The sequence below is a fragment of the Erpetoichthys calabaricus genome, chromosome 6 (assembly GCF_900747795.2).
Source record: "Erpetoichthys calabaricus chromosome 6, fErpCal1.3, whole genome shotgun sequence".
Taxonomy (NCBI): domain Eukaryota; kingdom Metazoa; phylum Chordata; class Cladistia; order Polypteriformes; family Polypteridae; genus Erpetoichthys; species Erpetoichthys calabaricus.
In genome coordinates this window covers 84,034,240-84,051,276 of record NC_041399.2, presented here as the reverse complement: position 1 = coordinate 84,051,276, position 17,037 = coordinate 84,034,240, and the positions used below count along the sequence as shown (strand labels likewise).

At 36.4% G+C, this 17,037-nt stretch overlaps 1 protein-coding gene across 1 annotated transcript in view; it reads left to right on the top strand.

Annotated features, from left to right (window-relative positions):
• LOC114653448 (uncharacterized) overlaps positions 1-16,819 on the top strand; it is a 28,679-nt gene extending 11,860 nt beyond the window's left edge. The window contains exons 4-8 of the mRNA XM_028803787.2: positions 3,678-3,788; positions 4,648-4,792; positions 10,010-10,158; positions 11,915-12,054; positions 16,309-16,819. Coding sequence (XP_028659620.2) covers positions 3,678-3,788; positions 4,648-4,792; positions 10,010-10,158; positions 11,915-12,054; positions 16,309-16,421 — 658 coding nt within the window. The 3' untranslated portion in view covers positions 16,422-16,819. The remainder of the gene's footprint in view (positions 1-3,677; positions 3,789-4,647; positions 4,793-10,009; positions 10,159-11,914; positions 12,055-16,308) is intronic.
• Positions 16,820-17,037: the final 218 nt, after the last annotated feature.

The window sequence follows — 17,037 nt, the reverse complement described above, 5'->3', positions numbered from 1 at the left end:
CTGCTGATTTGTTCAAGTCTTCTTAAGTGAGGTACCATGAAGGTGAAGGGTGGGTCTTCTCAATTGTTTAATGAATTTTTTGTTCTTCGCTGTTTGCGGCTCATCCTTCATTTCTCCCTACTGCGTTCTTTTATCTCGCGAATATGTTATTGCAATCCGCAGCGGGAGCGTTTCTATAAACTTAATTTAAACTTACGTTTTACACCGTGCTTTGTTTCCCTTATGAAGATGCTTGTATGCTTTACTCGCTCGCTTCTTATTGTTTCGCTCCCTTCTCAATTGTTTAATGAATTTTTTGTTCTTCGCTGTTTGCGGCTCCTCCTTCATTTCTCCCTACTGCATTCACAGTCTTTTCACGTGATTACGTGGGAGGCGTGATGACGTGACACTCAACTTCTCCTCCCACAGCCATCGAGCTGCCGTCCATTACAGTATATTGTGAAAAAAGAGGTTCCAGTTATGACCATTACGCGTTGAATTTCGAAATGAAACCTGCCTAACTTTTGTAAGTAAGCTGTAAGGAATCAGCCTGCCAAATTTCAGCCTTCCACCTACACGGGAAGTTGCAGAATTAGTGATGAGTCAGTCAGTCAGTAAGTCAGTCAGTGAGTCAGTGAGGGCTTTGCCTTTTATTAATTAGTATAGATTACTGATCTACAGTACTGGTATTATAAGAAACAACTCTATGTGCTGTAAATATCAGATGGGAAGAACTGTATGGAAATTGTATTAAAACTGTAACAAAACTTGACCAATTCTCCACAAAAAGGATATAATGTATTAAGAGATTGAAAAATATACACATTCTTAACTTCAGACGCTTTTTTGTCCCTACAATTTCTAAATGGAATTAAATAAATAAAGCACTGCAAAGCAGCTTGGTTGCTACTTGGTAATAGGTAACACTAATTTGGCTTAATATCCAGCAGGAATGTTTTGTGACATTAATGTGAGAAGTACAGTATAGAATAAATAACACTGTATTATATGTATTGTCACATGTGGCTGGGGGTGGTACCCAGCCGGGATGCCCCAGAGGACCAGAGGAGGGCTTACGCCTCCCCCAGACCATGTGGGGGCGACCGCTCTGGTGGCTTTGGGGACCACGGGAACTGAGCTGGGAAGCTCAACCCTATAGGAGCCCATGGTCACCGCCAGGGGGCGCCCCAATGCCTGAGAAGCCCTGGCCCTCAGCACTTCCGCCACACCTGGAAGTGCTGGGGGGAAGAAGACCTGGAGAGTGCCGGCAAAAGATTATCGAGAGGCACCTGGAGCACGTCCGGATGTGTGTAAAAGGGGCCGCCTCCCTCCATTCAGTGGCTGGAGTCGGGAGCGAAGGAAGACAAGGTCTTGGAGGAGAAAAGGAGGCGGCCTGAAGAGTGAGGCATTTGTGAGGCCTGGACTTTTGGGGGAGTTTAGGGGGTTGTGTGTGCACCTGTAAATAATAAGTATTGTAAAATAAACGTGTGGTGGTGCTTTTAAACTTGTCTACCTGTCAGTGTCCGGGTCACGCTCCACAGTGTATAACACTGTATTATATTATGTGTATTAATAACATATCTCTTGCATGTTTGCAGGTTCAACAGCTAAGTATGGTGGCATCTGCTACTGTATAAAAAGATCACAGGCAGTGTACAAACTGACAGAATTGTTTACATAAGCATGTGTTCTCAGTATGAACTTTTTAAAATTGTATTGATACAGTTCCATTATACTCCATCCATATAACTACAGGATTAGATTCAGTAAATCTGTGAAGCAAAAGCACCAGTGCTTCTGTCTAAATAAGTAATCAGACATCCTATTGGGTATTAGGGACTAAAAGAATTAAACCACAAGAAGACCATCTCTTTTTGTTAAACTTTTTTTTTTTACCTGCGATTGAACTTACAGTTGAGGGTCATGTAATGCAAAGACCATGCTTAGTGGTTAGTTCCAATGTAGTTGTAATAACATTTTGTGAGGTATTTCATATCTCTTGAATTTCGAGGTCCTGACTCTCTGTAGTCATAAAAGATCCCTGGGTATCCTTCGTAAAGAGTAGGGTATATCCCGATATCCTGGCTAAATTGTCCACCTCAGCCTAGTCATTCTGGGCCCCTAATCATCCCATGTCTAGACAATTGGCTAACTATCTCCCTAAATATCTCTCTATCAAAAATTGACTAACTATCTCTCATCCATTCACTACCTAACAGCTAATGTGTGGTGAGCGTACTGGCATGAAAATGGCAGCTGTTGCATCATCCAGGTGGATGGTACACATTAGTGATGGTTGAAGTGGCTCCCCACTCACTATGTAAAAGCCCTTTGAGTAGTGGAAAGGTGCTATATACAGTAAATGTAAAAAAAAAATATTAATTTAATAGTGAGTAGACACTATAAAATAGCTAATATGTACTGTACAAACTGCTGAGATTATTGTAGTCTGTAAAGCAAATTTTGACTATGAACTTTATACAGTACAAGAGACATTTAGATAGTTTGTATTTCAGTTAAAGAAATAAACCTTTATATTTGACAACCTACTTAAAATTTCATCTTAAGAATATACAAGTGTGTGCAGCTACTATATCACAGTTAATATAGCTATTAGAATGCAAAAATATTTCTCATTTTATATCTCCACCCCATAATAATATTTAGATAAACCTTTTTGTCTTAATAGGTGCTTAAAATGTGTGCAGCAAACAGTGGCGAAGGGGGATAGTTGTGCTCATGAAGTTTACTGATTTAGAGTGATACAAAAAACTGTAACAACATTACTTGAAACTTGTATTGCACCTGCATAAATGAGCAAAAAATCTCATGGTATCCAGATAGGAGATTGTCAAAGCAAAATATAATTTTGCTTCCATGCTTTATAAACTGGTGTGTTATGCATTGAAGAAAATTAATGTAGTACCCACAAAGGAATTGTAATACAATATGAAAATCTATTTTGCAAGAGTATTGTAAAGTTTTCTTTCAGCCAACTTATCTAAGTATCATGTAAAGAGTGTATGAGATGACATAGCACTTTGAAGCAATGTATCACATTCCTCATATTATAAATGTACTTCGTAGTGCTCTGTATTGCCTCTTACTAAAACTTCCGCAATCCCTGAATGTGTGGAATAACTTACATGGGGGTTCTGATAAAAACAGTAATGGATTTAACCCATTACATGTAATATTAATCAATAATATCACCTTTGTTGAACTGATGCCTCTATTTAAGGTTTAAGTTAACCATTTAATTCCATATTAATTTTCATTTGAATCAATGCGGATCACTATGTCTGTGCAAAGCTGTATATCCCAAAACATTTGCTAGACCAGTTATTACCAAAAAATCAGACTCTACATTCCCGATTTTAACTAGTTTTTTAAAATTATTTTTGTAATTTAAGTACTACATATTTCTTAATGTTGTAACAACTTTTTCATTAGTATTCTAATCAAAAATATTCTGTCTAGTCATGCTTGTTGTACATGTTTAAAAATGATGTAATTTCAATCAAGTTTATTCATGTTATTTGAACGCCCACATGTCCTCTACTCATTTAAGTACATTAAAATTGGAAAACCAGTAAGTGTAGGCTTGGAACATGAGTAACTGCTGCTTCATGAGAATTATATATAAGAATTTACACCATGATTTAAAATTATATAAAATTTCTGTTTTCTTTTTTAAGGAGTGTTTATAACTGGATGTATTCTGGACCCATCTTGTCTTATGGATTTTACATATCCTGGATTATTAACAATCTTCTACTCGTATCATGGCTGGTTCTGTGGGACAGAGAGTAAGTTAAAGCTCCAATAACAAAAATAGTTTAATAAAACTACTGGCATGTCTCCAACAAGGACAAAACATAATTTAGTAAATGTGTCAAACATAAGTATGGTAGATAGTTCGTACATAGCTTTAAACTGAAAGGCATGATGTAACTGAACTTTAAAGAGTAAATTATCTCAAGAATCACATTTTTATCACAATTACAAGTAACTGAAGTATATTAACTTAAAATGCTTGGTAATCCTTTGATGTAAATTTTCAGACAGTATTCATACATTTTTTTTCAATCTCTTGGTACAGGTGTTCTAGCAGCAATGAACATAGGACAAGAACCAACTGTAAATGGGATGACACTATACCATAGGACACACTCATGCACACAAACTCAAACCCACTCATGCTAGTTTAATTTGGCCAATCATACTGGGCTGTGGCTAAAAAACAGTCTTCTTAGGGGAACCTCACATGGACAGATGAGAGCATGCAAATGACACCACTAAGAATCAAATATGGGTCAAGAATTAGAATGTAACAATACTATGCACAATGCCTCCCACACGATCAATATCTAGAGGGATGATAAATAAAAAATATGCTGCTATCCAGCTGAAGATGAATTCCTGCCCTATATCCTTTGCTTCTAGGTTAAGGTTCAGCTCTGTATTACTCTAAATTTTATTGCAAATGTTTTTTTAACCACAGGGTAGCTTGACATAGCAATTCCTGTGGAATTTATACAGTGCAGAGTAAAAACAAAATAGCTATATGGTTTAAGAGTTTATTAGAAGATATTTAAATTGTTGAAATTGGTAAAAATACATACTGTATACTACAGTTTAACGTACAGTGTGCTGTTTTTGTTTCAGGCAATTGACTGCAGCACTTATTTTCTTATGTTGGATTACCTTTACTGGATACATTGTTCTTTTTTTCTCATATCGTGGTGTACATGCCCGTGTTGAGGAACTACAAGAATACCATAAGTCCGATTTGTGGCTTTTAAGGATATTGGTGAGAATTATTTTTAATTTGAAGAATATTTACACTATTGTTACATGAGACGCTTTCCAATTTTCTGCTTGAGGTGATCAATATTTAAAATATTAGATGGTGGTGTTACTGTAGACAGTAATGCAATATGATCAACAGAATATACATAATATTCATGAATTCTGTTTAACATTGCATTTTCTATGTAGTATTCTATATACAGTATAGAAGGACATTAAAGAAGATCAATGCAAAAATCAAAAGGCAATTAATGAATGTCAGTTATGGATTATAGCTGGTGGGAGACCTGCAATAATAAATTTAGTTGTGATGCTATACTTAAGAAAAGCAAAGAACAGTGATCTTCGGCTATTACTTTTAAAATTGATACTGGTACAGTGAACCCTCGTTTATCACAGTTAATCTGTTCCAGACTCTACCGCAATAAATTAATTTTCACGAAGTAGGATTCTTTATTTATAAATCAAATATTTACACAGTTAGAGTATAGAAAACCTGTTTACGACCTTCTAAATAAGTTTTTTAACATTATTAGAGCCCTCTAGACATGAAATAACACCCTTTAGTCACCATTACACTCGTATTACCCAATATATTAGACAAAATAAGAGAAAATAAGACATATTAGACATTACAAATATCATATTATTATTATTGTACTGTACATTTAATTACACACAACCACTAACCTATGAAGGCACGAGCTCAGTAGGAGAGTCTTCAGGTGGTGCAGTATCTTCAGCAGGTGCGTCGTTGTCTTCTTCCGCTGAAGGAATAGTAGGAGTAGGCAGTGGGTGTCTGGGTGCGTGGTGATAGGCAGTTGCTGGCGCTGTCTTTTCATATGTGTGAGGAGGCTTTTGTAGGGTATTGCCATCTTTGATCATATCCAAGAGTTTCACCTTCTCCTGGATGGTAAGCATCTTCCTCCGGCACTTAGTTTCATTGTCAGAAGGCTTAGAAAAAGCAGCACGTTTAGGAGCCATCGTGGGGCTTAGATAAAAGTTCTCAGAAAGCGCATGCATAGTGACGTAAGCATGTATGAGAAAAAATCGCGATAGAGTGAAGCCGCGAAAGTCGAAGCGTGATATAGCGAGGGATCACTGTATCTGCTTTCTGCAAGTACAGTTTTGTACCTGTCAGAACTGCACCCAGTTTAAAACTGATACATGAAAAATAATTCTGCAGCTCTGTACCATTGTCAAATTATGTTTTATTTATACATAGTATAAATAGTAGGGAATAGTAGTAGGGAGATAGTAGATAGTAGGGAGCAGGTTGAGGAGACCCTGGAGAGGTGGAGGTATGCTCTACAGAGGAGAGGAATGAAGGTCAGTAGGAACAAGACAGAATACATGTGTGTGAATGAGAGGGAGGTCAGTGGAATGGTGAGGATGCAAGGAGTAGAGTTGGCAAAGGTGAAGGAGTTTGAATACTTGGGATCAACAGTATAGAGTAATGGGGATTGTAGAAGAGAGGTGAAAAAGAGAGTGCAGGCAGGGTGGTATAGGTGGAGAAGAGTGACAGGAGTAATTTGTGACAGACGGGTATCAGCAAGAGTGCAAGGGAAGGTCTACAGGACGGCAGTGAGACCAGCAATGTTACATGGGTTGGAGACGGTGGCACTGACCAGAAAGCAGGAGACAGACCTGGAGGTAGCAGAGTTAAAGATGCTAAGATTTGCACTGGGTGTGACGAGGAAGGACAGGATTAGAAATGAGTACATTAGAGGGTCAGCTCAAGTTGGATGGTTGGGAGACAAAGTCAGAGAGGTGAGATTATGTTGGTTTAGACATGTGCAGAGGAGAGATGCTGAGTATATTGGGATAAGGATATTAAGGATGGAGCTGCCAGGCAAGAGGAAAAGAGGAAGGCCTAGGAGAAGGTTTATGGATGTGGTGAGAGAGGACATGCAGGTGATGGGTGTGACAGAACAAGATGCAGAGGACAGAAAGATATGGAAGAAGATGATCTGCTGTGGCAACCCCTAATGGGATCAGCTGAAAGAAGAAGAAGTTTTATTTATACATTGCAAGAGGAATTATTGTAAAATGAATAAGTGTGATACTTCATCTCAGATTTCTTTTTAGTATTGTGCAAAACATGTTCTTTTTATTTGCTTAATTATTTGCTTGTGGAGCTCTGTTGGGGTTAAATATTATTTTATTAGCTGATGGAAACAGTCTGAACTCTAAAGCCTACAGTGAATGACACCTATAAACAGGCACAGAAAACTTGGATATGAATTGTTGTCACCAAGTCAGCTACCTGTTTTTATCTCCACATGGGTGGTGAAAACATAAGGGATTGCTGACTGGGAAAAGTGGTTAAGGGTGTGTGTGTGTGTGTGTGTGTATAGCACATGACAGGAATGCTAACCAATGGTTTACTTATATATACTTTATTTTCTTTCATCATATGTAAACTAGGTATTTTATTTTTATATTATTAATGTCATATTTCATCCATCACAGCACTAAACTGAGGATAACCAGGCTGAGAAAAAGCTAGCACTGCATTGTCTTAGTTCATGTGGCATATGATGGAAAATCATAAGTGTCGTTTGTGCTCTTATTATTATTTGCATAATTTGAATAGAATATAATTTTCTTTCATAGCCATAGACTATGGTATAGGCTTTTACCCCCTGTAAGTTAAAATGAGATAGTACCTTCTTAGTTATGTCTGTTATACTGTGTGTTAATTAAGTCAGTTTTTTGGCATTAGTCCCATTACTATCATGGACTGAAAGACTCAATTACAGTATGTAAATGGGATAGGTGTATAGTTTTCTGACCACTTAGAAGTGGTTCAACTGTATTAGAAAACTTAAAGAAACAAACAAGATATATAAACCTTAAACAGAACTTTTCTTAAACCAGAACTTTTCTTTATTTTGCAATACCAACATTTTCTCTATTTTTGTGTGAACTGTTTTACTTTGAATTTTTTACTAAAGCTTTAAAATAAAAAAGATACTTTGTCTGTGGAATCATTTCAACATGTCAAGCTATTGCCAGAATCCCTTGAAGCATACTAAAGCTTTGGTCATTTTGGGTAAAGGCAGCTACACTTTTGTCTAAGCCTTTTTGCTTAAAGAACTTTGAATCCTTTCCCAATAGCAAATCATTTCCATTATGTATAACATAGAGTACACTATCACAGCAGGCTTAATCTATTAAAGTAATTTTCACTATGATAAACTTAGTTATAGAGCAGATCTTCATGAACCCTAAAGACAGATGTGTTCACCTGTTATTGTTGGGTGGCCATTTTAAATGTGTTAATATTTTTTACAGAAAACATAGACAGATAGACGGAAGGGGAAATTTCAGACAAAAAGCAGTAATTTCATTTTTATATTTGTGATACATCTATGTTCTTCCACATACTCTTAAGTAGGCTTTGTTTAGTAGTGATTATTCAAGTGCTGTTTTGCGAGATAGGTACTTTTTACAAACGGTTATTTAGCTATAAGGCTCTATGTACAGAGCCATTTAAATGGTATTTGTCTCTATTATAAAAAAAAATCTTGGAAAGCTTGGAAGGAAACGATACGTGATCTTCTCAGAAGACAATTTGACGTCCCGTGAGAGACACTTTAACATCACACGAGACAAGGCAGTGAGACAAAATGACAGCTTCTGTACAGATTTCCATGTGGTTACATGTGGTAATAAGTAGAAATAAATGTTTAGTAACATTGTTTTTAATTAACTCATCTATTTATTAAATGAGAGTCAGTCTCTGAGTTTAGATAGACAGGAGCTAAAATGCCCTGTGAAAACAAAGACTGGACCAGAATGAAGTTATTTCCTGGCACCAAGGTGAGAAAATGATTTTGAAAGACTGGCTGAAGTACAGTTATATGTTCTTGGTTCAGTAGATGGCAGCAGTACTTCAAAGATACTTATAGGCACAATATTCTTGCAACTAATGTAAAATAGAGAATGCTTGATTTTGTGGCTGACACGGTCCTTTTAATTTTATTTAGTTGGTACACTGCATGATAGGCCAAGGATTAAAATCAGACTTTTTTAACACTTGATTCACCGGTTAATCTATGAGTAGATGTTTGCCCACAAATATTATGAGGTAAAAAGTTTGAGTTTAGTATATGCTAAGGCAGTGATGGCTGCTATTGGTATTTAGTGGTTTATAAGAAAGGGTTTGTTTTGTGAAACAAGTGTCATTTAGCATCAATTTTGTTACCCCATATGAGTGAGTGCATTTTTTTAAGAGAGTCTTATCAGATTCCATTTCCACCTGTCATCTGCCTAATTTAGTGAATAGTTATATTCTTAATAAAATGAGAAATGACAAAATATTACAAAATCTGTTTTATATATAACATAAAATATTGAATTTAACCATACTGGTCTCATTTTTCCATATAACACTTGTAGGTAGTAGAGTGTCCTGAAATGTGTAAATTAATTTGGTATCACTTTAGGTGTTCCTAATTACGCTGTACTTGCCATGTACTTACCTGTATAATTACAGAGTAACTAGGTGTTATTACCTTGTGTTTACTGTTTAACACAATGTAATACTGTGGTTACACACTCTATTGTAATTGTTATTCTACAGTTTATGTACATACATACTTTTAAAAATTGCAGAATAACAATTACAACTGAGCAATTAATTATAGTGTTATGCTGTATTACACAGTAAGTACAAGGTAATAACACATAGTTATTCTGTAATTATATAAGTAATTACGTGGTAAGTACAGCATATTAGGGATACCTAATCTAAAGTGATACCATTAATTTGTAGTTATCCCTAAAAATCCAAGTTTATTGCTTGGTAGAATCATGAATAAAATTAAATGAATACATTTGATTTAAACAGGGGTTGCCTTCTGTGTAGCATTTCCACAAGTGAAGAAATTAATGGAAAAAAATCATGCTGGAGTAATATGCAGCTTAGGTATCTTACAGAATCAAAATCATTATTATTCTAAAGATAACATGTTTTGAGTGATGGGTAGATAGTAAACTAGTATTAACATGGGAGAACTTGTATTGTTATTCTGACTGCTCCACATGTATATCACTTTATAATCAGTGCACAGCTTACATGCACTTTGCTTCATATTATCAAGTGTTTGTTATTGTTAAGTACTGGTATTAAAACTGATGGTTGTATTTCTTATAGTAACAGTGTATTTAGATATGCAGACAATTGAATTACTTTTGTGTGCGATGCTTACAGGTTCATAATGGTGTGGCTACCTATATAACCTGGACAACAATAGCAACTTTGATTAACTTTGCTGTGGTCTTGACATATGTTGGAGGAGTGTCAAGATCAACAGCTGCTACTGTGTGCCTGTCAGTCCTCTTGATTGAAGTCATTGCATGGTAGGTACTAATATTGTTTGCATTTTAAAACAGAGATGGGCATTGTGTGGGGAAAAAAGTTATATTACCAGTTTTGCATGTACTAATATTTGTTTTAAGTATGCTAAGTACATTAAAAACATTTCCAAGTGCAGGTGAAAAAACAAAAACTGCAATGATTACTTAGGCAGTACACAGGTACAACTGAGTGTCCTTAGCTGAAATGTGAAAACTGATCTTTTGTTCAAATGACATGTAGTTTTGGCAATATATGAAGAGAAAAAGTAATTCCAACACTATTATGAGGGACACAATGTTTAATTGTAGATATTGTTGAGATTTCTGACCATATTGAAAACTTTGAAGTAAAAAAACCAAGAAGAGGGCAAGACAATGTAACTAAATTCTCTAGTCCATGCAATCTGCTGTAGTGACATTTCCTATATTAGGAAAGTTGGGCAAGTGACATATTGGTAAAAATTATGTAGTGTTTTGTTCAGTAAACACTGGTTGAAATTGGCCAAATAAAATTCAGAGAGTCAAGAGACAGTGATTCAAGCCTCTGTATCACTCAGAAGATGTTGCTAGCAGCTTCGCTTGCCACTGTCCTCATGTGAATATGACAATCGTAGTTAAAATTTGTGGAAATATGGGACAGCGAGACAGCCAGAAGTTCCACATCCTTTATGGCACTTTTTCTTTAACCATCACCCTTTTACACTGTTTTTATTATATAGAGGCAGATGCCGAAGCCATGTGGCTTACTGATGATGGCTAAATCTCTGTCCAAAGAATTGGTGCACCAATCCATTGATGTTCAGGTGGTCATCCAAATCATTCATTTAGCCAGGTTTCTGTAAATACCATAACACTCGTGACTCTATAATTGGTCTGAAAGCATTCACATGCTTGGTTGAAGTTCATCCACTTTCTTTTCAGGTGAAAAGATTGAATATTTCCAATTATAAGAGTCTGTAAAGGAGGCTGCGAATTAATTAGGAATGTCATTAGAAAGGTTGTAATTTTGTTTTGATCATAACTGTGCAAGGCACACAGAGGATAATGTGGCTTGGCTCTTTCAACAATCGAAGGCTTTTATTAAACATACAGTGCCTTGTAATCATCAGTTCAGTTCAGATGTACTTTTATGTGTATAAAGTACAATGAAACTCTTATGTGCATTTTTCACTATGCTGCCACTTAACGTAAATGTCACTTAATAGGCTATGTAAAATACCAACACAAAATATAATCAGGTTGCTTGGCATTGGGTTGTCATAACTTCACTCATGACTGCTGAAGCAAGTAAATAAATGAGCAAGAAATATATGCTTACCTCAATTAAATTTATTATTTTTCGTTTGCTTTTGCTGTAATAAGCATGCCTTAGAAACACAGAAGGCACATTTGCTTAAATCAGAATTTTGCTACTTCAGTGTGGACGTATTCGGTAAGCTTTAAGGCTTTCTTGTAAAGGGACTCCAGCATCCTTCACCTCCATTACAAAGCACAAGAGTGGGCTAGTTATTTCTTAAAATGTATAAAATATGATTCACTTTAGAATGCCAGTTTCTTGTGTCATCCTAATACTGTGATAGTGAAGAAATAACCTCAACTAAAAAAATAACAAACTTATCCTTTAAATTAAAAAAATGATATGGGTTAAAACTGTGATAGTGTGATGATTTAGTTGTGCTTTCACAAGTGGAGATGTTTGAATTAATTACAGGTTTAACTTGTTCTGCATCATACTTAATTCTTGAATTGTTTTCAACAGGTTTGTGGTGGAAAATTTCTTCCTAGATAAATATGTGCGTTACACACTTACCATCTATCCTGTTGTAATTCTGGCTTTATCAGGAAATATTGCAAAAAACTTCAAGCCAGACTCACCAGGCACAAATGGGATTTTTTGTGGTAAGTCTGTAATAAGATACCATACTTTTCTGATATCAGAAATCAACAGTTTGAACAAAGCTATTCAGGCACTCTTACTTAACAAAGAAATTATTTTTTTTTCCTTTATCCCATTTTTACCTTATACTTGCAGTAAATGTACAGTAGATGTTCATTTTCAAGACTTCTTCTTCTTTCGGCTGATCCCGTTAGGGGTTGCCACAGTGGATCATCTTCTTCCATATCTTTCTGTCCTCTGCATCTTGTTCTGTTACACCCATAACCTTCATGTCCTCTCTAACCACATCCATAAACCTTCTCTTAGGCCTTCCTATTTTCCTCTTCCTTGGCAGCTCTATCCTTAGCAACCTTCTCCCAATATACTCAGTATCTCTCCTCTGCACACGTCCAAACCAATGTAATGTCGTCTCTCTGTCTTTGTCTCCCAACCGTCCAACTTGAGCTGACCCTCTAATATACTCATTTCTAATCCTGTCCATCCTCGTCACACCCAGTGCAAATCTTAGCATCTTTAACTCTGCTACCTCCAGGTTTGTCTCCTGCTTTCTGGTCAGTGCCACCATCTCCAATCCATATAACATAGCTGGTCTCACTACCGTCCTGTAGATCTTCCCTTTCACTCTAGCTGATATCCGTCTGTCACAAATTACTCCTGTCACTCTTCTCCATCTATTCCACCCTGCCTGCACTCTCTTTTTCACCTCTCTTCTACAATCCCCATTACTCTATACTGTTGATCCCAAGTATTCAAACTCCTTCACCTTTGCCAACTCTACTCCTTGCATCCTCACCATTCCAATGACCTCCCTCTCATTTACACACGTATTCTGTCTTGTTTCTACTGACCTTCATTCCTCTCATCTGTAGAGCATACCTCCACCTCTCCATGGTCTCCTCAATCTGTTCCCTACTATCGCTACAGATCACAATGTCATCAGCAAACATCATAGTCCACAGGGACTCCTGTCTAATCTCATCTGTCATCCTGTCAATCACCATTGCAAGTAAGAAAGGGCTCAGAGCCGATCCCTGATGTGATCCCACCTCCACCTTGAATGCACCCGTCACTCCTACCGCAGACCTCACCACTGTCACACTTCCCTCGTAAATATTCTGTGCAACTCTTACGTACTTCTCTAGCCCTGGGAGTCCCTTGTGTAAAACTTTCTTCATGAAAATTCTTTGCTGACAAGGCAACCTCACATGTAGCTTTCCAACTGGTCCCTCTCACATTCACGTTCACATTCACAGTGGGCCAGTTTACATTTGTCTGCATTTTTAAATTTACATTTGCACTCATTTCTAGAACACTGGAGAAAAACTTAATTATTCAGGGAAAACTCACACAATCATGGAGAGAATGTGCAAACCGCACTCAGACCATTTCTGGGCTGACATTTAAACTCATGTATAGCTGCTGAGATATAGGTGAGGTCAAACACGGGTAAAACGCGTGCCGAAAGAAATCTCAAAGTCCAAAAGTTTGTTTTAAATTAAAGTTATTTCTATACTTAAAGGTTCTTAATTTCTTCTTCTCTACTTAAAGGTTCTTTATTTCTTCTTCTCTACTTAAAGGTTCTTTATTTCTTCTTCTGTATGCTTTAAACGTACAGCACAGCACATAAATTAAGTGCTGTTTTCTTACATATTTACTTCACACACTCAAAAGGCGCATAGGCTGGTTGGCATATAGGCATGTGCCCAGACACGGTTTAAAACCTTATACCTTCCACTCCTTACTCATGGGAAGGCCATCACTAACTAACTGAAGAATAATGTTTACTCCAAGCTGTTAGAAATGGCAAGAATATACCAATACGATTCTATTTACGGGGGTTATAGGAACCTCCCATAGATTATGCATTGTCATCTAATAAATATTCATGAATCTTATAGAACTAGGAAAATGGATCTTACACCATAACTGTGCCACTATGAGACAGTGATGCTAACCTCTGTGGCACAATTTTTTCATCTTTTTCATTTAGCTCATAGTAACACTGTTCTTAACATTGCATGGATTCTAATTACGTCTCAGTTGGAACTTTGCACAGATGCTCTCCTTCCTTTTCAGATAGCTTGATAACCAGGAGATGTGTGTGGTTTTTCAAGGCAGAAGCTAAAACAGATTTTTAAGTAGACAGTGTATTGCTATCAAAAACCAGAGGGTTTAACCATTGTCATAGTTAAACAAGAACTGTCAGGAGTCATTAACAATCATTCAAACCAGGAGCCAAAATGCTCCGATTTTTTTTTAATAGACTTTGTTAATCCCCGAGGGGTCTTTTCGCATGACCTTTGGTGGTCACAGTGTAGGGTCAGCCATTGTACAGCACCTCAGGAGAGACTGAGAATTGAATCAAGATGTGGAAAGCTTTGAGTTGTTTCCAGAAGACCAGAACCTAAAGCACTATACCAACATTTGTTTACACTTCAAATCTGTAATTTTGGACAAAACACTAATGGCGTAGTGCTGGAATTTATAAGCAAGTCTTCGTGATTCAAATCATGATGCTTCCTGTGATGTAGTCCCTAGCAACCATGCAGTGATTCCTAGCTATTCGTACCTATTAACTACTTCCTGACATTCTAAAAATGGTGGTGTGACACACACAAGAATAAATGTAAAATCATTCTCAAACAAAGATGTTAAATTAAACACATGCAAATTAAGCCTGTAGATTCAGCTTTCAACATATTAACTTTCACAACAGAAAAAATTGACCTAAGGCAAAAAATATTTACTAACGAGAGCAAAGAATTTTTTAAATAATTTTTAATATGAATATTTCATTTTATGGGGTCACAGCATCCCTGTATGCTTGCTGAATAGCAAAATTAAATGTTTAATTCTGTAGTTGTTAAGCTCAGATAATGTACAGTATGTATTAGTATTTTCTTTTTAATTTACGTAAAGTGAGTAATTGATTGCTTGCAGTATTGTACATAGTGATTTAAAACTTTTATAAGGAATAGCATCCTATTAATCATGTTTTCAGGTGGCTAAAACCTAACATTTAAAAAAAATTGTCTTTATTCCAGCTTGGAAGAAAAACTGTGCAAAGTAGTCAAATTGGCACAAGAGAACAATGTGATTTTCAAAATTTAATGAGTGGAGTTGATTAAACTGTGTTGTGGCCAGTTAAACACAGAACAGATTCAATTTCAAGTTTACATTCTTGTGTTCACAATGAGATTCTTACTTGCATTTCTCCCACTGACTGTTGATAAGGGCAGCACGGTGGCGCAGTGGGTAGCGCTGCTGCCTCGCAGTTGGGAGACCTGGGGACCTGGGTTCACTTCCTGGGTCCTCCCTGCGTGGAGTTTGCTTGTTCTCCCCGTGTCTGCGTGGGTTTCCTCTAGGCGCTCCGGTTTCCTCCCACAGTCCAAAGACATGCAGGTTAGGTGGATTGGCGATTCTAAATTGGCCCTACTGTGTGCTTGGTGTGTTTGTGTGTGTCCTGCGGTAGGTTGGCACCCTGCCTGGGATTGGTTCCTGTGTTGGCTGGGATTGGCTCCAGCAGACCCCTGTGACCCTGTGTTCAGATTCAGCGGGTTGGAAAATGGCTGGATGGACTGTTGATAATAATACAATACACACAGTGGACAATGAATACAACACCATACATTTAATTTAAAAAACACTTTTTGAGTAGTTTAGAGTAGAGAATAACTTTTCTTTATTAACTGCACAGTTTAACCTTTAAAATCCATTGAACACCATTTTCAATTGATGAGATACAGGCCAGTTTTCTCGAAAACTAATGATGAGTGATTCACTTACACTATTGTCACGAGTTTCTCACAAAGTTCTTTCACCATTTTCTCAAAGACTTGTGAAAAGATTGATAAAAAGAGATCACGACACACCAAAGAAACTTTCCCCTTAAGATTCATGGTTACATAAAGATTTGATCAAAGTTGCAGTTTTAAATGGCGACCTAATATGAGGCACTTGTTAATGTAGATCTTCCTAAAATTCTCTTGTTCTTATGTGATCAGAACAAAAGGAAACTGTGAATTACTTAAGTGTTTTCAAAAGTGTAATATTGCATATGTGATTTTACATATTATTTGGTTCAATAAAGACAAAGTTTGAACTTACACAAAACCAAAAACTTCTTGGACAATCCTTATATAATTCCTTGTATATGACTTTTATTATAAATTTTCCATTAAAATCTGTTGTAGGTTGAAATATAGAAATTATAAAACTCAAATGCAGTAAATGTTTTTTTTTGCTTTTGTTTACAGCTGTGTTGCTAGGAATTGCCTCCACATTATTTCTTCTACGTATTTTGCTAGTGTTATGGAAACATTTGAAGTCGGCACCTGGGGTTAAGCCTGAAAACACCACTAATTATTAAGAAAGTTCTTTCATTCTCTGCAGAATACATTTTCTGCATAACAAGGCAAAGTATAAGATGGGTCTCAGAGGGTAGCCAAAGGAGCAACAGTAAACCCTACTACTGCAAGACCAGTACAGGTGAAATGTGGCATCTCCACTCCTAGGCATTATATGCAGTATAATCGTACTAGTCAATCGACTGCATCACTAGTGTTTAGAACTATTCAAAATATTGACTAATGTACCAAAGTTTTATATTAACTTACTTTATGCTTATATTGTATAGGATTTATAATTCCATTGTGCATTTTTAATGATCTGACATAAAGCTGTTCTGTATTAAGTGGGTAACAATACCTTCTAAACTATAATGTATTGTTTGAAGTCTTTGTATAATAAAAACAAAATATACTAGTCCATGCTTTCTACTTCATTACTGCACTTAATTTTTGGTAAAATATCTTTAAGAAGAATACATTCGGGTCCTTCAGTATTGATTAAATATTTATCTTGCAGGAGGTGCAATTCTTAGAACAAATTTATATTGGAAATAGATGCAAATCTCTAAATAAAAAATAAATTTGCAAAGTAAAAACCAAAAACAAATTCCTAGTTTTCTCTCTTTCATTTTTATC